The sequence below is a fragment of the Cryptomeria japonica genome, chromosome 3 (assembly GCF_030272615.1).
Source record: "Cryptomeria japonica chromosome 3, Sugi_1.0, whole genome shotgun sequence".
NCBI classification, from domain to species: domain Eukaryota; kingdom Viridiplantae; phylum Streptophyta; class Pinopsida; order Cupressales; family Cupressaceae; genus Cryptomeria; species Cryptomeria japonica.
The window spans coordinates 898,747,058-898,765,490 of NC_081407.1; the positions used below are offsets into that span (position 1 = coordinate 898,747,058).

Below are 18,433 nucleotides of genomic sequence, written 5' to 3' on the forward strand. Positions count from 1 at the left end.
ATTTGGTTGGGCGTTTGGTCATTTGTGGAGAGTTTGAGGAGTTATCTCTTCTAGAGGCTCACATGGTAGAGCTTACATTTTTTGGACCAGCCTGTGAAGGAGTGTACATGGATGGGGGCATTGGTGATTCAGCTTTGTTTAAGCATGTGGACACTCTTGGAGAAGCTATTGTTACACTTCTACCTCATGATACATTATTGGAGTATAGGGCTGTTCAAATTTCAGGGTATAAAGTGTGCATGATCGATGTTTCTCATGTTGAGTGGCATTTACTTGGAGTTGATAAGTTGCAGCTGAGCTTTGGTACTTGGCATGAAAAAACCACAAAGATTCCAGGTTGTCTTTTGGGGACAGCAGCTGATTGGAGGAGTTGAAGAGGATCGTATCATCTTTCTCTTATTGTAGGCTGGCTTATTGATGAACTCCTATCGTCCTTTGTCATTGGAGGTACTTATTGCTTCAGTTGGAGTGAGGTTCGCAGTCGGATAGATGCTGTCCTGATTCACAACAGCAGCATAGGGTCCATTGTCATAATTGGTTATGCACTTAGGATGATCATTGTTCACATTCTTGAGAATTTATACAAACTTAGATGGACATTTGGCATTGGTCGCATGATAAGAGACATTTACCCCTCCACTTTTTGTTGGTATGAGAGTGTGATGATGTGGGATCCATTACTTAGCTTGATAGTGGGAATGCTTTAGAGTAACAGAGTTGCAGGCTTCAAGATTGTTGGTTGCATCAGAGTGGAGCAGTGGAATGGTAGTGTCTCATATGGCTAGTTTGGGATCTTGTTGGTGTAGTAAAGAATTGCTTGAGGACAAGCAATGTTTGGTCCAAAAGGGGATTGTAATGTCCCCAATTTTTATAGTGACAATTAATTAAATTGTTTTTTATTAAGTTATCAAAAAAAAATAAAATATTCAATCGAGGACTAAATATTAATTAAATGATAATAATTTTTTAATTATAAGGTCACTTTATTAAATAAAGTTCTCTAGTCGGTCTAATCTTCAAGATGTTTCCTGGAGAGCTTTACAAGGTCCTCGGTCTTGGGGTTGTTGGAAAGTCATGATTTTGAATTTGATAACTGTTTATGATTTTTGGGGACAAAAATCTTCAAGAGTTCGAAGAAGGGTTGGATGAAATCCTAGCTCTTCCTAAGGGGTGGATTTGTGACAGAGTTTACATTTGTGCCAAATTTGTGAAGTCTTCTTTCGAAGACAAATTTGCAGAAGTAAAGATATTCTAGAATTGGGATATTTCTATCTGATTTGGAAAATAAAGATTATTGTGTTTTTTGATATTATAATTTTTCCATGGGTTGTATCTTTGCCAAGATCTAGAGGCAATGGAAAGCACAAATAAGAGAGAACAAAATATATGATAGGAATAAATTGTATTCTATCTAGATGAAAATACTGATCAATTGGATCATCAATCGTTACATACAATGAATATGAGCTTGCTTATATAGGCAAGGATATATGGATATGTGAGCACACAAACATGACATGTGGCTCAATAAGAAACAAGGGTAGGTACGTAGGAGAAACAATATAATATTCCACATGAGGTGGATCACCCACTGAAGGTGGAATGTAACAACAAGATAAGACCAAAAAAGGTGGAAATTCTCCTACACACACTATCCCAATGTGACACAAACACCCAAGTGTCTCATACCCAAACTACTATGATATGCATGTACCTAAGTAAACTTATGTAAGGTGTAATAATATCCATGATGAATAATTATTTACACCAACATCCCCCCTTAAGTGCAACTTAGGGGAATGCACTTAAGTCTACAATGCAACTAAGCAATGCAAGATGGGTCCCGTCTACTAGGCCATGTTAGGTACCCATGTACAAATGCAAATGCATGCAAACCAATGCAATGAAATCTCTCATAAAGCTGGGAAAGAGAGAAAAACCCAATGGGAAAAAACCCTCCCCCAAAAAAGAGATGAATGCTATACAAGAGAACTCTCATAGAAGTATGTGAGGAACAAAACCCCATGTGAGGAAAAAGTCCCACCCATATGAGAGAAGAAGAAGAGAGACTAGGTAGCCCCCCCTCAATGTAGAATCTGCACCAATGATAGAAGCTCGAAGATGAATGAAGATACTGCTCCACGAACGTCGAACCACATTCCTCCCCTTAGGAAGAAACAAAACCAAAGGTGTATCCATGAAGTCTCCCCAATCATGAAGGGAAGATGTAGGAAAAATACTCATGATGAATTAAATCTTTGAAAACTGCTCAAGTGTCCCCATGTCAATGCTGAAAGTTACCCCCTCCAAAGGTCGTAAACTGCTCCACACTGCTGGAAAAGGCACTCCAAGATCTAGTGGAGAAGAATGTAGAACAATAGCCAAAGACTCACATGTCTCCTCAAAGAATAAAGAGACCTCCAACTGCGGGACAAAAGTATCCACAATCATATCAACCTCGAAAGAATGATCATGTAGAGAATGCACAAGAGGGTCAGAGTGTTCCCTCGCAACAATCGAAGAAGGATCATCTACATTAAAGAGAAGATGAATGTCATCAATGATGTCTCCCAAATCTGCAATGTAGGACTTTGTTGTGCATTGCACACACTCCCTGTCGCCGACAGGGTCCCCCTCGTTTCTTTTCCGGTCTTCGTCTTGCCCGATGTAGGATTTTGTTTTTTTTTCGCCATTTTGAGTGTCAGCGGGTAGTAGTGAAGCAATGAGCTATGTAACCATCAGGAGATGGTTGCGTCCATAAGTTTTAAGTTGCAAGGCCTGGGGGTCATGTTACAAAGAGTCGCGCAATCTAAAATATTCAAAATCAATCTAAGGAAGACTTGTTTTAGCGTAAGCCTGAAAATCGACTCATTAGGCATGAATGTCAGTTGTCCATGGGTTTGCAAGATGACCTTTTAGGCCGAATTTGGCCTTGAACTCAAACTTTGCGAAAATTGCCTTCTAGCCCGAAATATCAAATGAAGAAAAGCGTTTTGGTCATAAAACACACCTTTTGCAAAAATCGCCTTCTCGCCAAAAAAACGCCAGTCAAGTGAAAGTGTGCAAAGCAAAAGAAGCATAATTTAAATACAAGTTTGCAAAAGGTCCTTCTAGCTCGAAATTGGGCAAGTTAGGCGAAAATGCAAATGCATCATGAAGGCATTAACTTAAACAAAACTTTTCAAAAGGCCTCTTTAGGTCGAGTTTCGATATAAGAGAAAAGCGTTTAAGTTTGAAAACTTTTCAAAAGGCCCATTTTGGCCGAAAATCTCAAGTTAGGCGTGAAAAACTTAACATTGAAAACTTTTCAAAAGGCCTCTCTTGGCCAAGAATCATGAGCTAAGTAATAGGGCGTTTTAAAATTTTTTTTGCATTTTGTCTCTTAGTCGAAAATTGAAAAGTAAAGGAGTAAGGCGTTCAACTTGAAAAGCTTTTTAAAAATGTCTTTTGGCCCGAAAATCGGCAAAACAACTGGGAATGCCAATGTGAAAAGGCGTTATAACTCAACTTTTTTTTAAATCGACTTTCAACCCGAAATAACAAGTGAAAAGCGTAACTTTGCAAAAGGCCTCTCTTGGCCGAATTTCACAAGTTAGAAGAAGGGCGTTGAAAATCGTAAAGTTTGCAAAAGTTGCCCTCAACCCGAAAATGGGCAAATCCCTAAAGCGCGGAGTTAAGTAAAATCGTAAAGTTTGTAAAAACGGCCTTTACCCCAAAAAAGTTAAGGAGAGGAATCGTTTCTTTGAAAATTTGCAGAATGCCTCCTTCACGGGAGCATCGCGTGAGTTAAAGGGGCGTTTTTTACCAAGTTTGCGAAGTGGAGGTTTGCATTTCATCCTTTTAGCCCAAAAATGGGTAGGCAAAGTTAAGTCGTGAAGCTTTAAAGAGCTTTTCAAACCTCCATTTGTCCCAAAAATCGCTGAACTAAGTAAAATCGCGAGCTAAATGAAATAGGCGTTAAGTTTTCAAAGTTTACAAAAGGGCCTTTTAGCCCGAAATTGGGCATAGCAAGTAAACGCGAAATTTGGCAAAAGCCTTCCTCAGCTTGAAAGTCGTGTGATAGGGCGTTTTCATATTCTCGCAAAAAGCCTTTTAAGGCCGAAACAAGCAAGAAGGGAGAGAAAGTAAGGCGTTAAGTCTCTAAGTTTGCAGAGTCCTTTGGCGTGAAGTTTGCGGAAGGTAGGACGTTTTCGTTAAACCCTTCATTCTTGCAAAGCCTTTCACAACCCTCCACTATTGAAAAATCGCGAGATGCTAGCTGGAGGAAGAAGTTTTTAAAGGTTACAAAAGGGCCTTGCAGGCCGAACTCGTACAAAGCTTTTCTAACCCGAAGTTTGGAGAAATCGCGGGATAGCCACCTTATTCGCCAGTTAAGTTCATTTTTTCTCCTTTAAAGTCATTAAATGAATGCAAAACGGGTCACTGTGCTTAAACAAATGGTGGGGAATTAATTAGATGGTGAAATTTTGTAGATCACAATTTTCTTTTTGAAAGGTATCAAGCAAAGCATTAAACATAGCGCAAAGGCAGAGTCAGCTAGGGAAAATTAACCTTGAAATGTAAAATTTAGACTCTAAATTTTGAACATTTTGAAAAAACTGAACTTAAGCAAGACTCTTCTTCGAGTGCGAAAATTGGCAATCATTAAGCACCCGAGCCTTGAACTGCAACCAAGTGGCAAATTTTAAAACAGAGCCAACTTAATTTCTTGTTTCAAATAAGCGTTTCACTTCCAATTAATCAGGCTCTTTTATTGAAGTGTCATGCTTTTTTTGAATTTGGTGTTCCTATTGATCTTTGGTTTTATGTGCTAACGTCATCCTTTGTTTTGGTTGACCTGTTCGCTTCCTTCATCTCGTCTCGTCATCCGTGTCCGGTTGTGTAGGATAAATGCCTAAATCGGCGGTAGAATCCTCAAAAACACCTGGTGTAATCGGAACATCTCGGGTCTCTAAATCTGACATTCCTCGCAAAGGCGAGAGAATGAAGTACCAATACCAAAAGGGAGGAGTTAGGGAGTCGAAAGTCGAGAGCATATGGGAGAACGTAGGTGATACTGATTTGGGCCACATAGACATTCAGGATTTTAGAAACAGGGTATATTCTCCTAACGCCTATGGCAAGCCTAGGTGGATGATGGAGAGTGGTATCGCTCAGGCAGTAGGTTTCCCTCCATCCGTGCAAAATTATGAACTAGTAGTTGAGGCTGCCAGACATTATCAGCCAGAGACCAGATTAGTGGTCCTAGAAAATATGGTGCTAGCTGATTTCACACTTGAGGCCATAGATGACACACTCGCCGAAAACTTGGCGAGTGACAAAAACTCACCGAGTTTTTGGACCTGGCGAGTAGTAATGACTTCTACTCGCCAGGAAACTCGTCGAGTTTTTGGCAAAAACTCTCCGAGTTTTTAACAAAAAACTTGCCCGTGTTTGCATAACAGCCGAAAACGGCAAAAAATACAGTCATTTTTTGTTTTTCGATATGGTTTTGGGTTGAGAAGGGGGAAACTCACTTGGAAGGGCTTGCAAGGTGATTTGGAGTGATTATTGAGTGATTCCAAGTGGATTTGAAGGGAAAATCAGATTCCCAGGTAAGTTTTTTTTTTTTTTTTTCTATGCTTTTTTAAAACAATTTGTTTATTTTTTGTTGCATTTAGATTGATTAGAAATGATTCCTAGGTAGTCTAAATCATTTCTAAGTTATTTACACAAGATTTAACACAAGTTTTATTGAATTTTCACAATTTTTTTGAAGAATCTAGTTTTCAAAACAAATTTCAAACCCTATTTTAAAAAAAAAAAAACTTCGAATGATGTCTAAATTTATTTAAACTAAAGTAGATAGTTTGCTTAGTGCTAAACTGTTTAACTAAAATGTTAATTTTTTTTTTTCACTTTGTATGTGTAGGTTAAGTAAGCATTAATCATGGCAAGGGAGCAATGGCCACTAGATCCATGCCCATCTGGATATATAGGCACCCGTCCTAGAGGTGCTAGAGATGGGGCATGGAGGTATGCCTATGAGGGACCCGATCCTGGGTCAATTATATGCATAAAGTGAGAGAATACTTCATGGAGGCATCAACCGCCTCAAATACCACCTTGCAAGAATAGATAGGCATGATGCTAGAGCATGCCCTGGGACCAGTGAAGAAATAAAAAGACAAATGAATGCCCTACTTGCAGCTGGGGAAGAGAAGAAATTGCAAAGGGAGAGGGCAAAGCTAGCCATGAGATCAGCCATAGCTGAATCTCAAGGTGTTTCTATTGACCTTGAAGAGGAAGAAGAAGCACTTGAGGGCATAGTGGGCTCTCGGCGTGGCCCACGTATCCGCAAACCCACCATCACCTCGCCCATTGCTTCTGCTTCCTCTAGTAGAGTACCTGGCACTGTTCCACTTCCATCACAACGATGAGGGTCGATAGGTGATTATTTTGTGCCCAGGAACACACCTGGAGCACAACCATCATTAGAGGCCACTGGATGGAATAAGGAGGTACATGAGAAAACTGACATTGCAGTTGTTGGTTTTTGGTACTTAAACAACATTGCATTCAATGTGGCGGAGAATGCTTATTAGCTGAATTTGGTGATTGCTTTGACAGTTTTAGGAAAGGGGTACAAGGCCCCTTCTTGCAGGGATTTGAGTGGGAGGTTAGTAAATTACTACATAGTCCACTTGATTTCATTTTTAATTATTTTTTAGATTTCTTGTTTATTGAATCAAAATTGTGTACTAAGACCTAATTTCACTTTGCACTCACAGGTTGCTCACAAATGCAATTGCTAGGGCAAGAGAAGTGATGGAGGATCAAAAAATTGAATGGGCAAATTATGGCTGCACCATTCTTTCTGATGGGCGGACAGATGGCAAGAATAACACCATCATCAATTTTTTGGTTGCTTGCAAGGACAATGTAGTGTTCTTAAAATCTGTTGATGCCTCCAGCAAGGTGAAAAATGCAGAAACATTGGCTGGAATGTTGGAGCATGTCATCATGAAGGTGGGGTTAGAGAATGTGGTGCAAATCATCACAGATAATGCAGCAGCATGTGTGAGCAGGTAGAATCCTTTTGAATTATCACCTTTAGGCATTAGCAATATTTTCATTTGTTGTGGGCTTTGTTTTACTTGGTTGCATATTTCTTAAGAATAAATTCTTCTTTTGCAGGAAGAATCCTCCAAGAGAGGCACCCCACTCTTTTTTGGATACCTTGTGCAGCACATGTCCTTGACCTTCTTTTGGAGGACAGAGGAAAACTTGAGTGGGTGACTCCAGTTGTGGAAGATGCAAGGAGGATCACCAAATATATTTACAATCACCCTTGGGTCCAAAATTTGATGAGACAACACACTCAAGGGAAAGATTTGGTGAGAGCTGGTGTCACAAGGTTTGCAACAATTTTCTTGACGCTGCAAAGCATTCTTGCTGCATTGACTTCTTTGAAACAAATGTTTGTGAGTGGAGAATGGCTTAACTCACCTTATTCAAAGAAGCCTGAAGGAGAGGTTGTCGCATGCATAGTCTTCGACAACCAATTTGCACAAAGGGCTGCAAAGATTGTGAAGATTGTTACTAACTTACTTGAAAACTTCAATTTTTAAATTTTATTATTCTTGATTCAAGTCTCTCATTACTAATTTGTAACTTCATTATTTAAATTTTGATCTTTTTCTAATTTGTATTTTTTAATTGTAGGTGTTAGAGCCCTTGGTTCGAGTTCTTCGCTTGGTGGATGGGGATAAAACCCCAATGGGATATCTTTATGAGGCCATGGAGTCTATCAAAAATTACTACAAGGGGGATAGGCTCAAATTTGATCCCATTTGGGAAATTGTTGATAGGAGGTGGAACAATCAGCTCCACCAACCCATTCATGCAGCAGGGTACTTCCTCAACCCTCGTTTTAGGTTCGGGGGTTCTTACTCAGATTCGAATGGAGAAGTCATGGAGGGCCTCAGTACATGCATTGAGAGGATGGTACCTGATGTTGAGGAGAGAGACCTCATTGTGAGTGAGCTCCAAAATTATGATTGAGGGAGGGGTAAGCTATTCTCTTTAGAGCTGGCTAGGAGAGGAAGAACCACTCAAACCCCAGGTATAACATTTGCCATTTGGATTTTGGGATCTAAAGACAAAAATGATTGATAAATTATGTTTTCTCTTTTCTCTTTGCTTACTAACTTTTCCATTTTATTTATTTTGCAGATGCTTGGCGGCAAAATTGGGGTGGAAACACCCCACATCTCAAAAAATTTGCCCTCAGACTCTTATGTCAGCCTTGCAGTTCATCCAATTGTGAGCGCAATTGGAGCTTGTTTGAAGCAATCCACACGAAGAAGAGGAGCAAGTTAGCGCAGAAATGGCTCAATGACCTTGTCTACGTGCAATATAATCTTCGATTGCGCGTAAGGAAGGTAGAGGAACTAGAAGGTGGTCCAATTGACTTGGATGATATAGATCCTTACAGTGATTGGACATCACAGGAGCAGCCTCCATTGTTTTCCGACACTGACATCATTGATTTGGAGAGGCAGGCTATGGAGGAGGGGGGTGGATTTGGTTTCAGGCTGGATGACATTGAGGAGGATGAGGATGAGGATGAGGATTCATTGCCAGTGCTAGAAGCAGGTGGAGACATAGCTTCATCTAGAATGGAGGATGAGTCTCAATCAACCATACCGAGCGAGGAGGCACAGTCACGCCCAGTCCCACAACAGACTTATACGACTAGACAGTCTAGACCCTCTAGTTCTACCTCTCCCCAAGTTTTTGCTAGAGTTGGGAAGAGGAAGTTGTAATTGTAATTTGTAATGATGTATTTACTTTTGTTTTTACAAAAACTATTTAGTAATTTACTATTTTGCTTCCAGGCTTCCAGCAATCAACATTCCTCATGAGGATGTGATTTTGTAGACACTTTGCATTTAAATATATCTAGAATCAGCTTGTTTCTTTTGTGTTATCATTTATTGACTCATTGGATGCATCTTCTCATTAAATTTTGCAAAAACAATGCATTTTTTCCGAGGTTTAAGCGTGTTTTTAAGTTGCTAAGTTTTTCGCCGAGTTTTTCCGAGTTTTTCTTAGAGTTCGCTGAGTTTGTTTCCTAGGGGTTTGGCGAGTCGAGCCGAGTCGCGAGTAGTTCAACTATGCTTGAGGCCATTGGGTAAGCATTTGACATCCCATTTCCCGATAATCCTGTTGCTACAACTATAGATGAGGCACAAGTTGCTTACGACATGAATCCTGCTAAATGCAATACATTGATAAACGAAGAATGGTACAAAGGAAGAAGGCCCCCAAGCATTAGGATCAGTAAAAAGACCCCCATAAGTGATTTTTATAATGAGTATGGCGACATGTTCTACTTTATTGAACAGGTCTTTGCCGGGAAGTCCAAGTTCGACTGGGCTCAGATCATTAGCGATAATATCCATACACAGTTGGTCGAGCTTGAGGAAAATAAGTACTTCGCTATGACTTCCTACTTGGTTTACATGTTTGCCCAACACCAGCCACTAACAGGGTTATTCAAGAAAGGTGAGATCGGGAACGGCCCAAATCAGGTCAAGGTGTATGAATGCTACCCTCAACTGCATTACTATGACATAGCTCAAAGAGAAAAGAACAACATTGCTTACGCAATTGGTTAGTATGAGCATGTCAATGATGCCTTTACAATGCGCCTAGTTAGGTTAATGCAAGGAGGATTGCACATAAGGCTTTCAGAGCATGCTACCATTTTGATACAAAAGTATGGCGCATGGTTTATCCAATTCCCCACGTTCACCTATATCAGGATAGCAGCCTTTGAGGGAGTTGCATTCCGACTTCCACGCTATCTGACAGACAAAATAGTCCTTATGGAAGTCGCAAGACAAGCGCACCCAGCAAGTAGCTTACTCAGAGATAAGAAACAGTTCGGATTCACCTTCCCCATGATCTTGGGTGACCTCGATGTGCATTTCAAGAATTGGTGCAAGCTGATGAGTCATTTACTGAATTAGCATCTTATGGCCTACAGGAACATTTCCCAAGGAAGTGTTTCGATCATGACAATATGGCAAAGAGGGCCTATGGCAGGCGCTACGGAGCGAAGGCATCAATTGAGGATTATTGGAGCAACTGTTCCGATGACTATGAGGTCCGACGGCGTGAGTATTCGAGGCTAAGTGTCCAGCAAATGCGGCTTTATGAGTACTGTCGGGTCCCAGATCAGGTAACAGATTATGGCAATTGCTTGCAAATCCAAGAGTTTGAGGCGGTTAAATACCTCTTGCCAGACATTGATTGGACTCAGGATCCAATTACTGATTTTGAGGTGGTCATGGAGGCTCCAAGAAGGCTTTGGTTATCCTAGCAAATCAAGAAACTAACCCATGAAGGGATTCAATTTACATATAATATGATGGGCAGTCTTGATTCTCAGTCTTCGAAAGATGAGGGAACCTCAAGCGCACCAAAGGAAGAGGTTGAGAAACCCGGAAAGAAGAGGAAGAAAGCCAGAGCCAATAGAGGGACTCGGACATCAAAAAGAACTAGAAGGGAAAAGATCCCTATCAAGAGGCTGGAAGTTAGTTCGTCATCCAAAGACCCCAGTTCGATAGATGATGTAGTTGAACTTGATTATATACCTACTCCGCCTTCCCAAAGTGATGTTGATGCGTTCGAAGCTAATAATCCTCAGGCACAAGGTGAGCCAGATGCAGAGATAAGGGTTGTTGGCTCCGATGAACCTAGAAATCAAGTTGAGGAGGGAGAAATTCTGCCTAATCAAGACGCTGGTAAGCGTGAGCTGACACAGGGGAGTTTGCATGAATTACAATTGAATAGCGCTGGCAAAGATGACACCACCGTTGAGGGAGAGCAAAAGGAAGATGAGACCTAGGAGCCCAATAAAACTGAAGAGCAACCATCACAAGGGGATACCCGACAGTTGTTCAGTGAGGTAGGGGAGAACTCAGCTATGAGTAAGGGATTGGATACTGCATCCGTTCCTTCTATGACAGATCAATTGCAGATAGGCAGTGAGCCAGCTGAAACCTCCAAGGAACAAAGTGGGAATTTGGCAATAACATCTGGACAGACCATCCCTCAAGACTGGTTAATTGCTCGTGCACAACGGAAAGCAACTCTCAAGCCACCTATCAACTTGGAGGATATCTTCTCTCGCATAGGAGAGATAAAATCCAAAGGTAAGAAAAAGCCCAAGGCCTACTCCCGGATCACTAAGGATGAGCAAAGGAACCACACCATTCATATCGCTACCCCGCCTACAGATAAGCCAGCCGATCAGATTGCATTGGCCGATTATAGCATTACAACCATCCTGATAGGGCTAGTCACCAAAGAGTAGAAAACTCAACGAAATGACTGCTGAGAGAGACATGTATCGAGTTCGTACTGAGCAAGCTAAGGGATATATTGATCACCTGTTGAAACCATTGCAACATGCCCCTGAATCCCATGTTCCCCCATTGGCATTGGCACAAAGGACTACAACCGAGTTTGAAGGAGTACGTGATAACGCCAAGGCCGTTAGGGAATGGATTTAGGACATTAAGGAAAAGGGAGAGCGGATCATTGAAGACGTAAAGGAAATGGCCCACCACTAAGAGACCATTCTTGTCAAATTGTTTGAAGTAAAGAGGGAGTGTTTCAGGGTTCATGAGGTGGTTGGTACAATTCTTCCCCTCATAAGGGCTCTTTTTTGGACTCACACACAGATTCCCACATTATCTGCTATCCTGGATCCCTATGACATCAGTGTTTTTAAAGAATGGTATTGGACTGCCAACATGAAGAATGACACAAAAGATACCATTAATAAAGAGCAGGAGGAATGCGAGGAAATTTTGAAAAACATGAGGGATCTTGGTGGAAAGATCCTCAGATCAATGGTTCTAGGCTGGAAAAATAGTTTGTCTGATGATCAAGTACAACCAGATTGGGAGGATAGATTGAGAATTGATAAGGTCGCATACTCCATGGAGGACCTAGAATTTGCCAGTGGGTTGCATTCGGACATATTAAGTTTCGAGGCTCATCGGTCCGACTGGAAGGATGGGTTAAAGCATGTCGAGCACCACTTGGAGGGTATGCAATATAAAATACGCCATCCTCCTATGCCCCAAAGCATGGTGTTGTTCTAGCTATGCATAAGATTTCAGGAATATGTTCGGGTAGAACGTACAGCAGGTTGAGACATCTGGAAGGAATATTTGCACAGTGAGGATGAATTTTTGGAAAAGGGGTCCACAACAGAAAAGGAGAAAGTGCTTTCCTAAAATACAAGTTTCCAACTACCAAAAGAGTTGTAAATCTTGAGCTCCGTGCATGCACACTTTTTGGAGTACCTTTTTGGGTAGTTATTGATTACCTTTTTGGTATTTATTGTTTCTCCTTTTGTTGTTGCTGATATTTTGCCTCCCATTTATGGGTATGGGCAGTTTTAATAAATGGATGAATCTGGCCCCCCTTGTTTAAGTTTAAATCTTGGCCATTCATCCATTTCTTGGAATTCTATATGAAGGAGTTTGTTCCTCCTTTGTTGTAGGCAGAAAACAAAGATTGTTGCAAAAACTCTGGCGAAATATATACAGGATTTAATGGATGTTAAAGCTGTGTTTGTTTTACTGTGAGTGCATGGTCCTCTTCTCTATTTATTTCATATTTTTGCAATTGTATTTACTTTCAAACAGTTATTTATGCATGTATTTGATGGAAAATCTTGGTTCATACCATTAGGAAATAGTTGATTATTGTTTCCTCTGCATGGTTAGTCCGAGCCCCCCCTTTTGTGCTAAGTTCGGTTATTAGATTTGGATGAATGGGTGTAAGAGTCTATTGTTCGTATCTAATAAACTTGAAAATTCAAAAATCCTTAGATGATTGCATTGGTTTTTACCTAGTTGTGCTAATTGTCTGGCAAAGTAATTTCTAGTTATTTTAAGACTTCCGTCCATGTGTTGAAATATGCTGTCTTAGTTAAAATTAGTTAGCTGTTCTTATTCACTCTTTATCCTTATCCCTCCTTTTTTTCCTTTTTTCATTAAAGAAACCCTCCAGTCGAGCTGAAATAACATCAATTATGAGCAAATAAGATGAAATAGGACTGTAAAACTTTAGGGAACTTGTACGAAACCAATTCTGTCTAACCGTAAGTCCCCTTTGTGTTTACAGCAAAACACATCAACTACTAAGCTATCCTGCAGTCAAGACCTGACAACCGAAACTTTGAGGTCATCCCCATTGATCAAATTAACACAACATTAGGGATTTCCTTATCTCAAGAGAGGATAGGATTCTTAGTATTTCTATTGTGCATTGGCCGGATGGAGTTGTAGTTCCGCGTCTTTAGACACGTCAACAGACTCCACAAACAAACCTGCAATGTCTGTAAAGTAGGCATCCCATGAAACTGAAGCTGGAAGACATGAAATATCTTGCTGCATTGAATTAGAAGAAGGCAAAACTGTCACACTAGCTGCATCATTGGGTGCAATAGGTGGTGTGATATCAATAGGAGGAGATGAAATGCAAGGCACAAGAATGGGTTACGTGTGAGAACACCCAAGTTCAAGTACCCAAAGTTCTCCCTGAAATCTAAATCATCAACATAGGAAGAATCAACCTCATCAATAGGACCAAAATGTGAAAAGGAGTACAATTGAGATGCATGATCAACCATCCTAGACGCAATGATAGCTCTACTCTCTAAGTCTCTAATGATAACTGAATCAGGTGTGAACTCCACAGTTTTCCTTGTTGCCCCATGTGTGATTTGATAGATGGAAAGAAGATTGTTTGTCAAATGGGGTACACACAACACATCATTGAAGGAGTTATCCCCAGTGGCAATAGATCCTTTCCCAATCACATCCATGTATGTATGATTGCCCATCAAAATCTGCAGCATGTGGCAAGGCTCAAATGTAGAAAACATAGACTGCGAAGATGCCATATGATGAGAAGCCCCTGAATCTAGAAGCCATCTCCCTGAATCATGACTTTTAGTAGCACAAAGAGCTTGTCCCTTTCCTTTATTTGTCCCAAAAGAGTGATCCTTTCCTTTATCCTTATCCTTAGAAGAAGTTGATGTAGACATTCTAGAAGGTAGGTTGATTTTGTTCTTCTCAAGAAGATTCTTCAACTCATCAATATCCTTCTTGTAACAATGATGTTCATCATGTCCTGACTTCTTGCAATATGCACAAAAAAGATTGCCCTTATATGATTTCCTCTTAGGTGAGAATGGTGAATCACCTTGTTGTGGAGAGGATGATTGTGCTCCACCTTGTTGTGGAGAGGATGATTGTGCTCCATCTTGTTGTGGTTTTGACTTAGGTTGCTTTTGATTCTTGCCTTTCCCTTGATTGTTTTGATTCTCTTTAGTAGCCACCAAAGCTTTTGACTTTGAAGATTTGAGAATCCCCATCTTGGTCAACTTAGATTGCTCAAGTATCAACATCTCTGTGAATGAATCAAATGATGGAGAAGTGTATGAGGAACCTTGAGCTAACCTATGGGTGTGAAAGCTAGATACAAAGGCTGCATACTCTGAAGGAAGCTTGTCCAACAAGTTATAAACCAATCGAGCATCCTTTTTGTCAATGACACAATCCTTTAGCTTTTCTCTTAGCTCATTTGCTTTTATGACATAATCTTGGATTGTGTCAAAATCCTTGGGATCCAAAGTTGTGAGTTCACCATCAAGCTTGTAGCCCTTAATCTCATCAACTTGACCATACAATTTCTCATAAATATCCCAAGCCTCTTTAATTGTAGTACACTTATCAATGTGAAAAATGAGGTCATCTGATACATACTTTCTAAGAGTTCCAAGTGCCATAGCATTCTTGGTGATCCATTCAATTTGAGCATTAGGATCAACCTTAGGATCAAGTGGTGCTGTAATAGTTCCATTTACATAATGAATGAGTCCTTTTCCATTAGTTTACTCCAAGACTTAATCTTCCATGAAGCATAATTATGAAGAGTTTAAAGTGGAAATTTAGGAGAACCTGTTGTCATTTTATGACACCCTTGGTCCATCAGTGAGAACCGATCAGAGATATGTTCCATGGACCAGCACTGCCCAGTTGATCAAGGAGAAAAGCAATGAAATTATGAAGTGTGAAGTGTTGTCTTGTCAGAAGGAAGTTCCTTGTCCAACTACGGTGACTCCGGTCTCCGAAGTTCCCTAGAACTCCGGTACCTCCAGGTTCCGAAGTTCCTTGTCCTTCTACCCCGGAACTCCGGAACCCCCAGGTTCTGTAGTTCCTTGTCCTTCTACCCTAGAACTTCGGACCCCCCAGGTTCCCAAGTTCCTTGTCCAACTACAGTGACTCCGGTCTTCAAAGTTCCCCGGAACTCCGGAACCCCTAGGTTCCGAAGTTCCTTGTCCAACTACGGTGACTCCGGTCTCTGAAGTTCTCCAACTACGGTGACTCCGGTCTCTGAAGTTCTCCAACTACGGTGACTCCGATCTCCAAAGTTCTCCAACTACGGTGACTCCGGTCTCCAAAGTTCCCCTTCTCTTTTTATCCCTTTCCCTCTCTATCCCGGAACTCCGGAACCTCGAGGTTCTGAAGTTCCTTCCCCTTTTGCCTTCTCTCCCTAGTTCCTCCGGAACTCCGGAACCCCGAGGTTCCGAAGTTCCTTTCCTAGCCTTGCCTTCCTTACTTTGAGAGTCCGGTCCCCGAAGTCTTCCAAGCCCCTACTTCCGACTTGCAACACTTCCGGATGGCGTGATCGACACTCAAGGCTTTAAATGCTCCGACAGTTTTGGTGACTTATGCACTTTTTTTTTGTGGAGTCACGGGGGTGCATTTAATGTTTTTGGCAGGATTTCCATCAAGGGAGGTACGGGGCCATGCTGGGTGACTTATGTCATGTTTGACTTTGGAAGGTTAGTCAATCTATCTTCCTCAGAATTGCCTTTGGAGGTATGGCTAGGTTGCTTGCATGTACAAGTCAAGTGCATGCACTACCCTGCACTTCCAGACTGACATGCAGGGGTCATGATCACCATCGTAACCCATTTTTCTATATAAGGTTGTTAAGCCTCATTGTAAAGGGTTTTCTCCTTGTTGCCTGGAGTTTTCTTATGCTCTCCTCTTCTCTTGAAGACTTGTAATTTTTGCATTTCTGCAACTGTAAGATTGGCATTTGGCCTTATGATTAATTGAAGAACACTATTCTTGCCTTCATTCAACCTATGTATGTTGTGTATGCTTTCTTACCTTTATCATAGGTGCATGTTGTGGCTCTTTCTCTTCATATATGCTGTGTTAACTGGTTTTCTGAGTGTGATTGTGGAAATCCTTCTCCCCTCTTGGCATTCAGTGGATTCTAACCTTCATCTATGCATTGGGGTTACTCATATAACTAAAAGTTGTGCATCTTTAGGGTGTTTCAGTTAATTACTTGTGTCATTTAGGTAGGGAGAGGAACTATCTCTTCTTGGTGCATCACCTCCCTTGTTTCGAGCAATTCCTCTCTTCTCTTTTCCTCTGCAAGTTGTTAGGGTAGGCTTAGGAGTTAGTTTTAAAGTGTTGAGTTGGTTCAACACCTGCACCTTGGATTGAGAAGGAAGCCAGCCTTCTTCGGAGATTCAACCCCCTTTGCGCAAGGTTCCACACTTCGGGGTTGCTTCTATGTTTCACAAGGTTGCTGAGTTGATAGCTCAGCAAGGGTGCAAGCTTTTGTGATAACAGTTTTTGGCACGCCCGATGGGGCTTATTCAATTCACATGCTAAGGATTTAGTGCTATTCTTAGTGTTTTGGCCTTTAGAGGCAGTCATCTCTCAAGCACTTGGCGACTTTGCTGAAGGACCAACCAGTTCATGCTCACACAAAGTTCATAACTCTGGGACCTCGGAACCCCCAGGTTCCCAAGTCATCATAACTCTGCCTACTTCGGAACCCCGGAACCCCCAAGTTCCGAAGTGCTTAGACCCATAAACTCGGAACCCCCAGGTTCCGAACTCCCGAGCTTCCTCACTCCGGACATCCAAGCTCCCGAGGTGCCGAAGTGGTCACACTCCACAACTCCGGACCTCCGAGCTCCATTGGGCGGTTGCAGATTTCATGCCCAAAATTCATACAAGGGCATCTTCTAGGGGCAGTTTCCAATTCATAGAGCTTCCATTTGCAGGCTTTAGAAGGAGGAGAGGTAGACCTTCATTATCACCAGTCAGGGGTGACGAGGTTGTAAACACTCCATCTCCCAGGTCTCGTTCTACTCCATTTACAAGACCTTTTCTATCAAGGGCTCCCACCACTCATATCAATAGACCATTGTTTCACATGGCAAGAAATCAAGTCTTTATTACCTTCAATGGGGGGAGTCCGCTTGTTTTCACTCAATGGAATGACATACCAGTGGCTGCATTGAAGAGTATACCATACTTCACTGGTGAAACAACTACTACACCCATTGAGCACATTCAAGACATTGCAAACATCTGCTCCGTCCATAACATCACTCAGGACGATGTTGCTGTCAGACTCTTGGCCACATCCTTGAAAGGCAAAGCTTTGCAGTGGTATAGAGGGTTGTCGTCTAGCTCCATTCACAATTGGGACGAATTGGGGGAGAGGTTGTGCAACCATTTTGAAGACAAAAGTGATCACCTATCACTTGTGGAGCAGTTAACTACGATCAAGAGGGCACCCCACGATTTCATGGGAGACTTCAACTGCAGATTTCATAAGACATGGAATAGGATTCTTGCTCTAGTGAAGCCATCCCCAAATCATGCCTTCTTGTATTATCTTAGAGCCCTCAACAGCGATATAGCCGTCATGATCCAATCAATGGGTGGAGCCTCTCTACCAGGTGCATATGGCATAGCCATAAGAGCAGAAAATTGTTTGATCCAGGCTGGGAAGATAGCTCCAAGGCCTTCGATGCCTCTCTTCCCAGAATCTCCTACTCAACAACCAACCTTGGCTCCTATTCCCATGGCACCTGCAAGTCAACCATCCACACCATCTACATCCTCTAATGAGCTCCATGAGGTCAAGGCTCTATTACAAAGTTTTGGAAATGAGTTGGTAACACTAAAAAGGCAACAAACTTAGTATAGCAGACCTTACCAAGTACAAGGTCAGAATTATCAGCAAAACAGGCCACCCTTTCAAGGGCAAAACCAATGGAGCAATGCCAGGCCTTTGAATAGTGTGAACCCCACAAACGCAAGCAACTCAAAGGCGATAGTTCCAATGCAAAATAACCTTGCCCAAGAGCAAGATTGGTGTCAACCATGTAATCAGCCACACAACCAAGGTGTATGCCAAAGTGGAGGGTTTTTCCAAACTTTAGTAGTGCAGGATGAGCCGACCACCTCTGGCCAGCAATATGACCCAAATCACCCTAGTGTTGGCACTTAGGCTCACTTACAAGGGGATTCTACCTTTG

General features: G+C 41.6%; 2 protein-coding genes across 3 annotated transcripts in view; both read left to right on the forward strand.

The window, feature by feature from the left end:
* Positions 1 to 18,433, forward strand: part of LOC131066385 (mitochondrial inner membrane protease ATP23) — a 92,231-nt gene that overhangs the window by 21,507 nt on the left and 52,291 nt on the right. The gene's annotated exons all lie outside the window — the stretch shown is intronic.
* LOC131873905 (uncharacterized) lies at positions 6,795 to 7,521 on the forward strand. The gene is made up of 2 exons (XM_059216992.1): positions 6,795 to 7,067; positions 7,177 to 7,521. The coding sequence occupies exons 1-2, from the start codon at positions 6,808 to 6,810 to the stop codon at positions 7,238 to 7,240; spliced, it is 324 nt and encodes a 107-aa protein (XP_059072975.1). The 5' UTR covers positions 6,795 to 6,807; the 3' UTR covers positions 7,241 to 7,521.

Excerpts from the sequence above, each read along its gene's own strand:
- LOC131873905 (XM_059216992.1), top strand. The coding sequence starts at position 6,808 with ATGGAGGATCAAAAAATTGAATGGGCAAATTATGGCTGCACCATTCTT. Across the intron at positions 7,068-7,176 it reads GCAGCAGCATGTGTGAGCAG|GAAGAATCCTCCAAGAGAGG; the intron begins GTAGAATCCTTT and ends CTTCTTTTGCAG.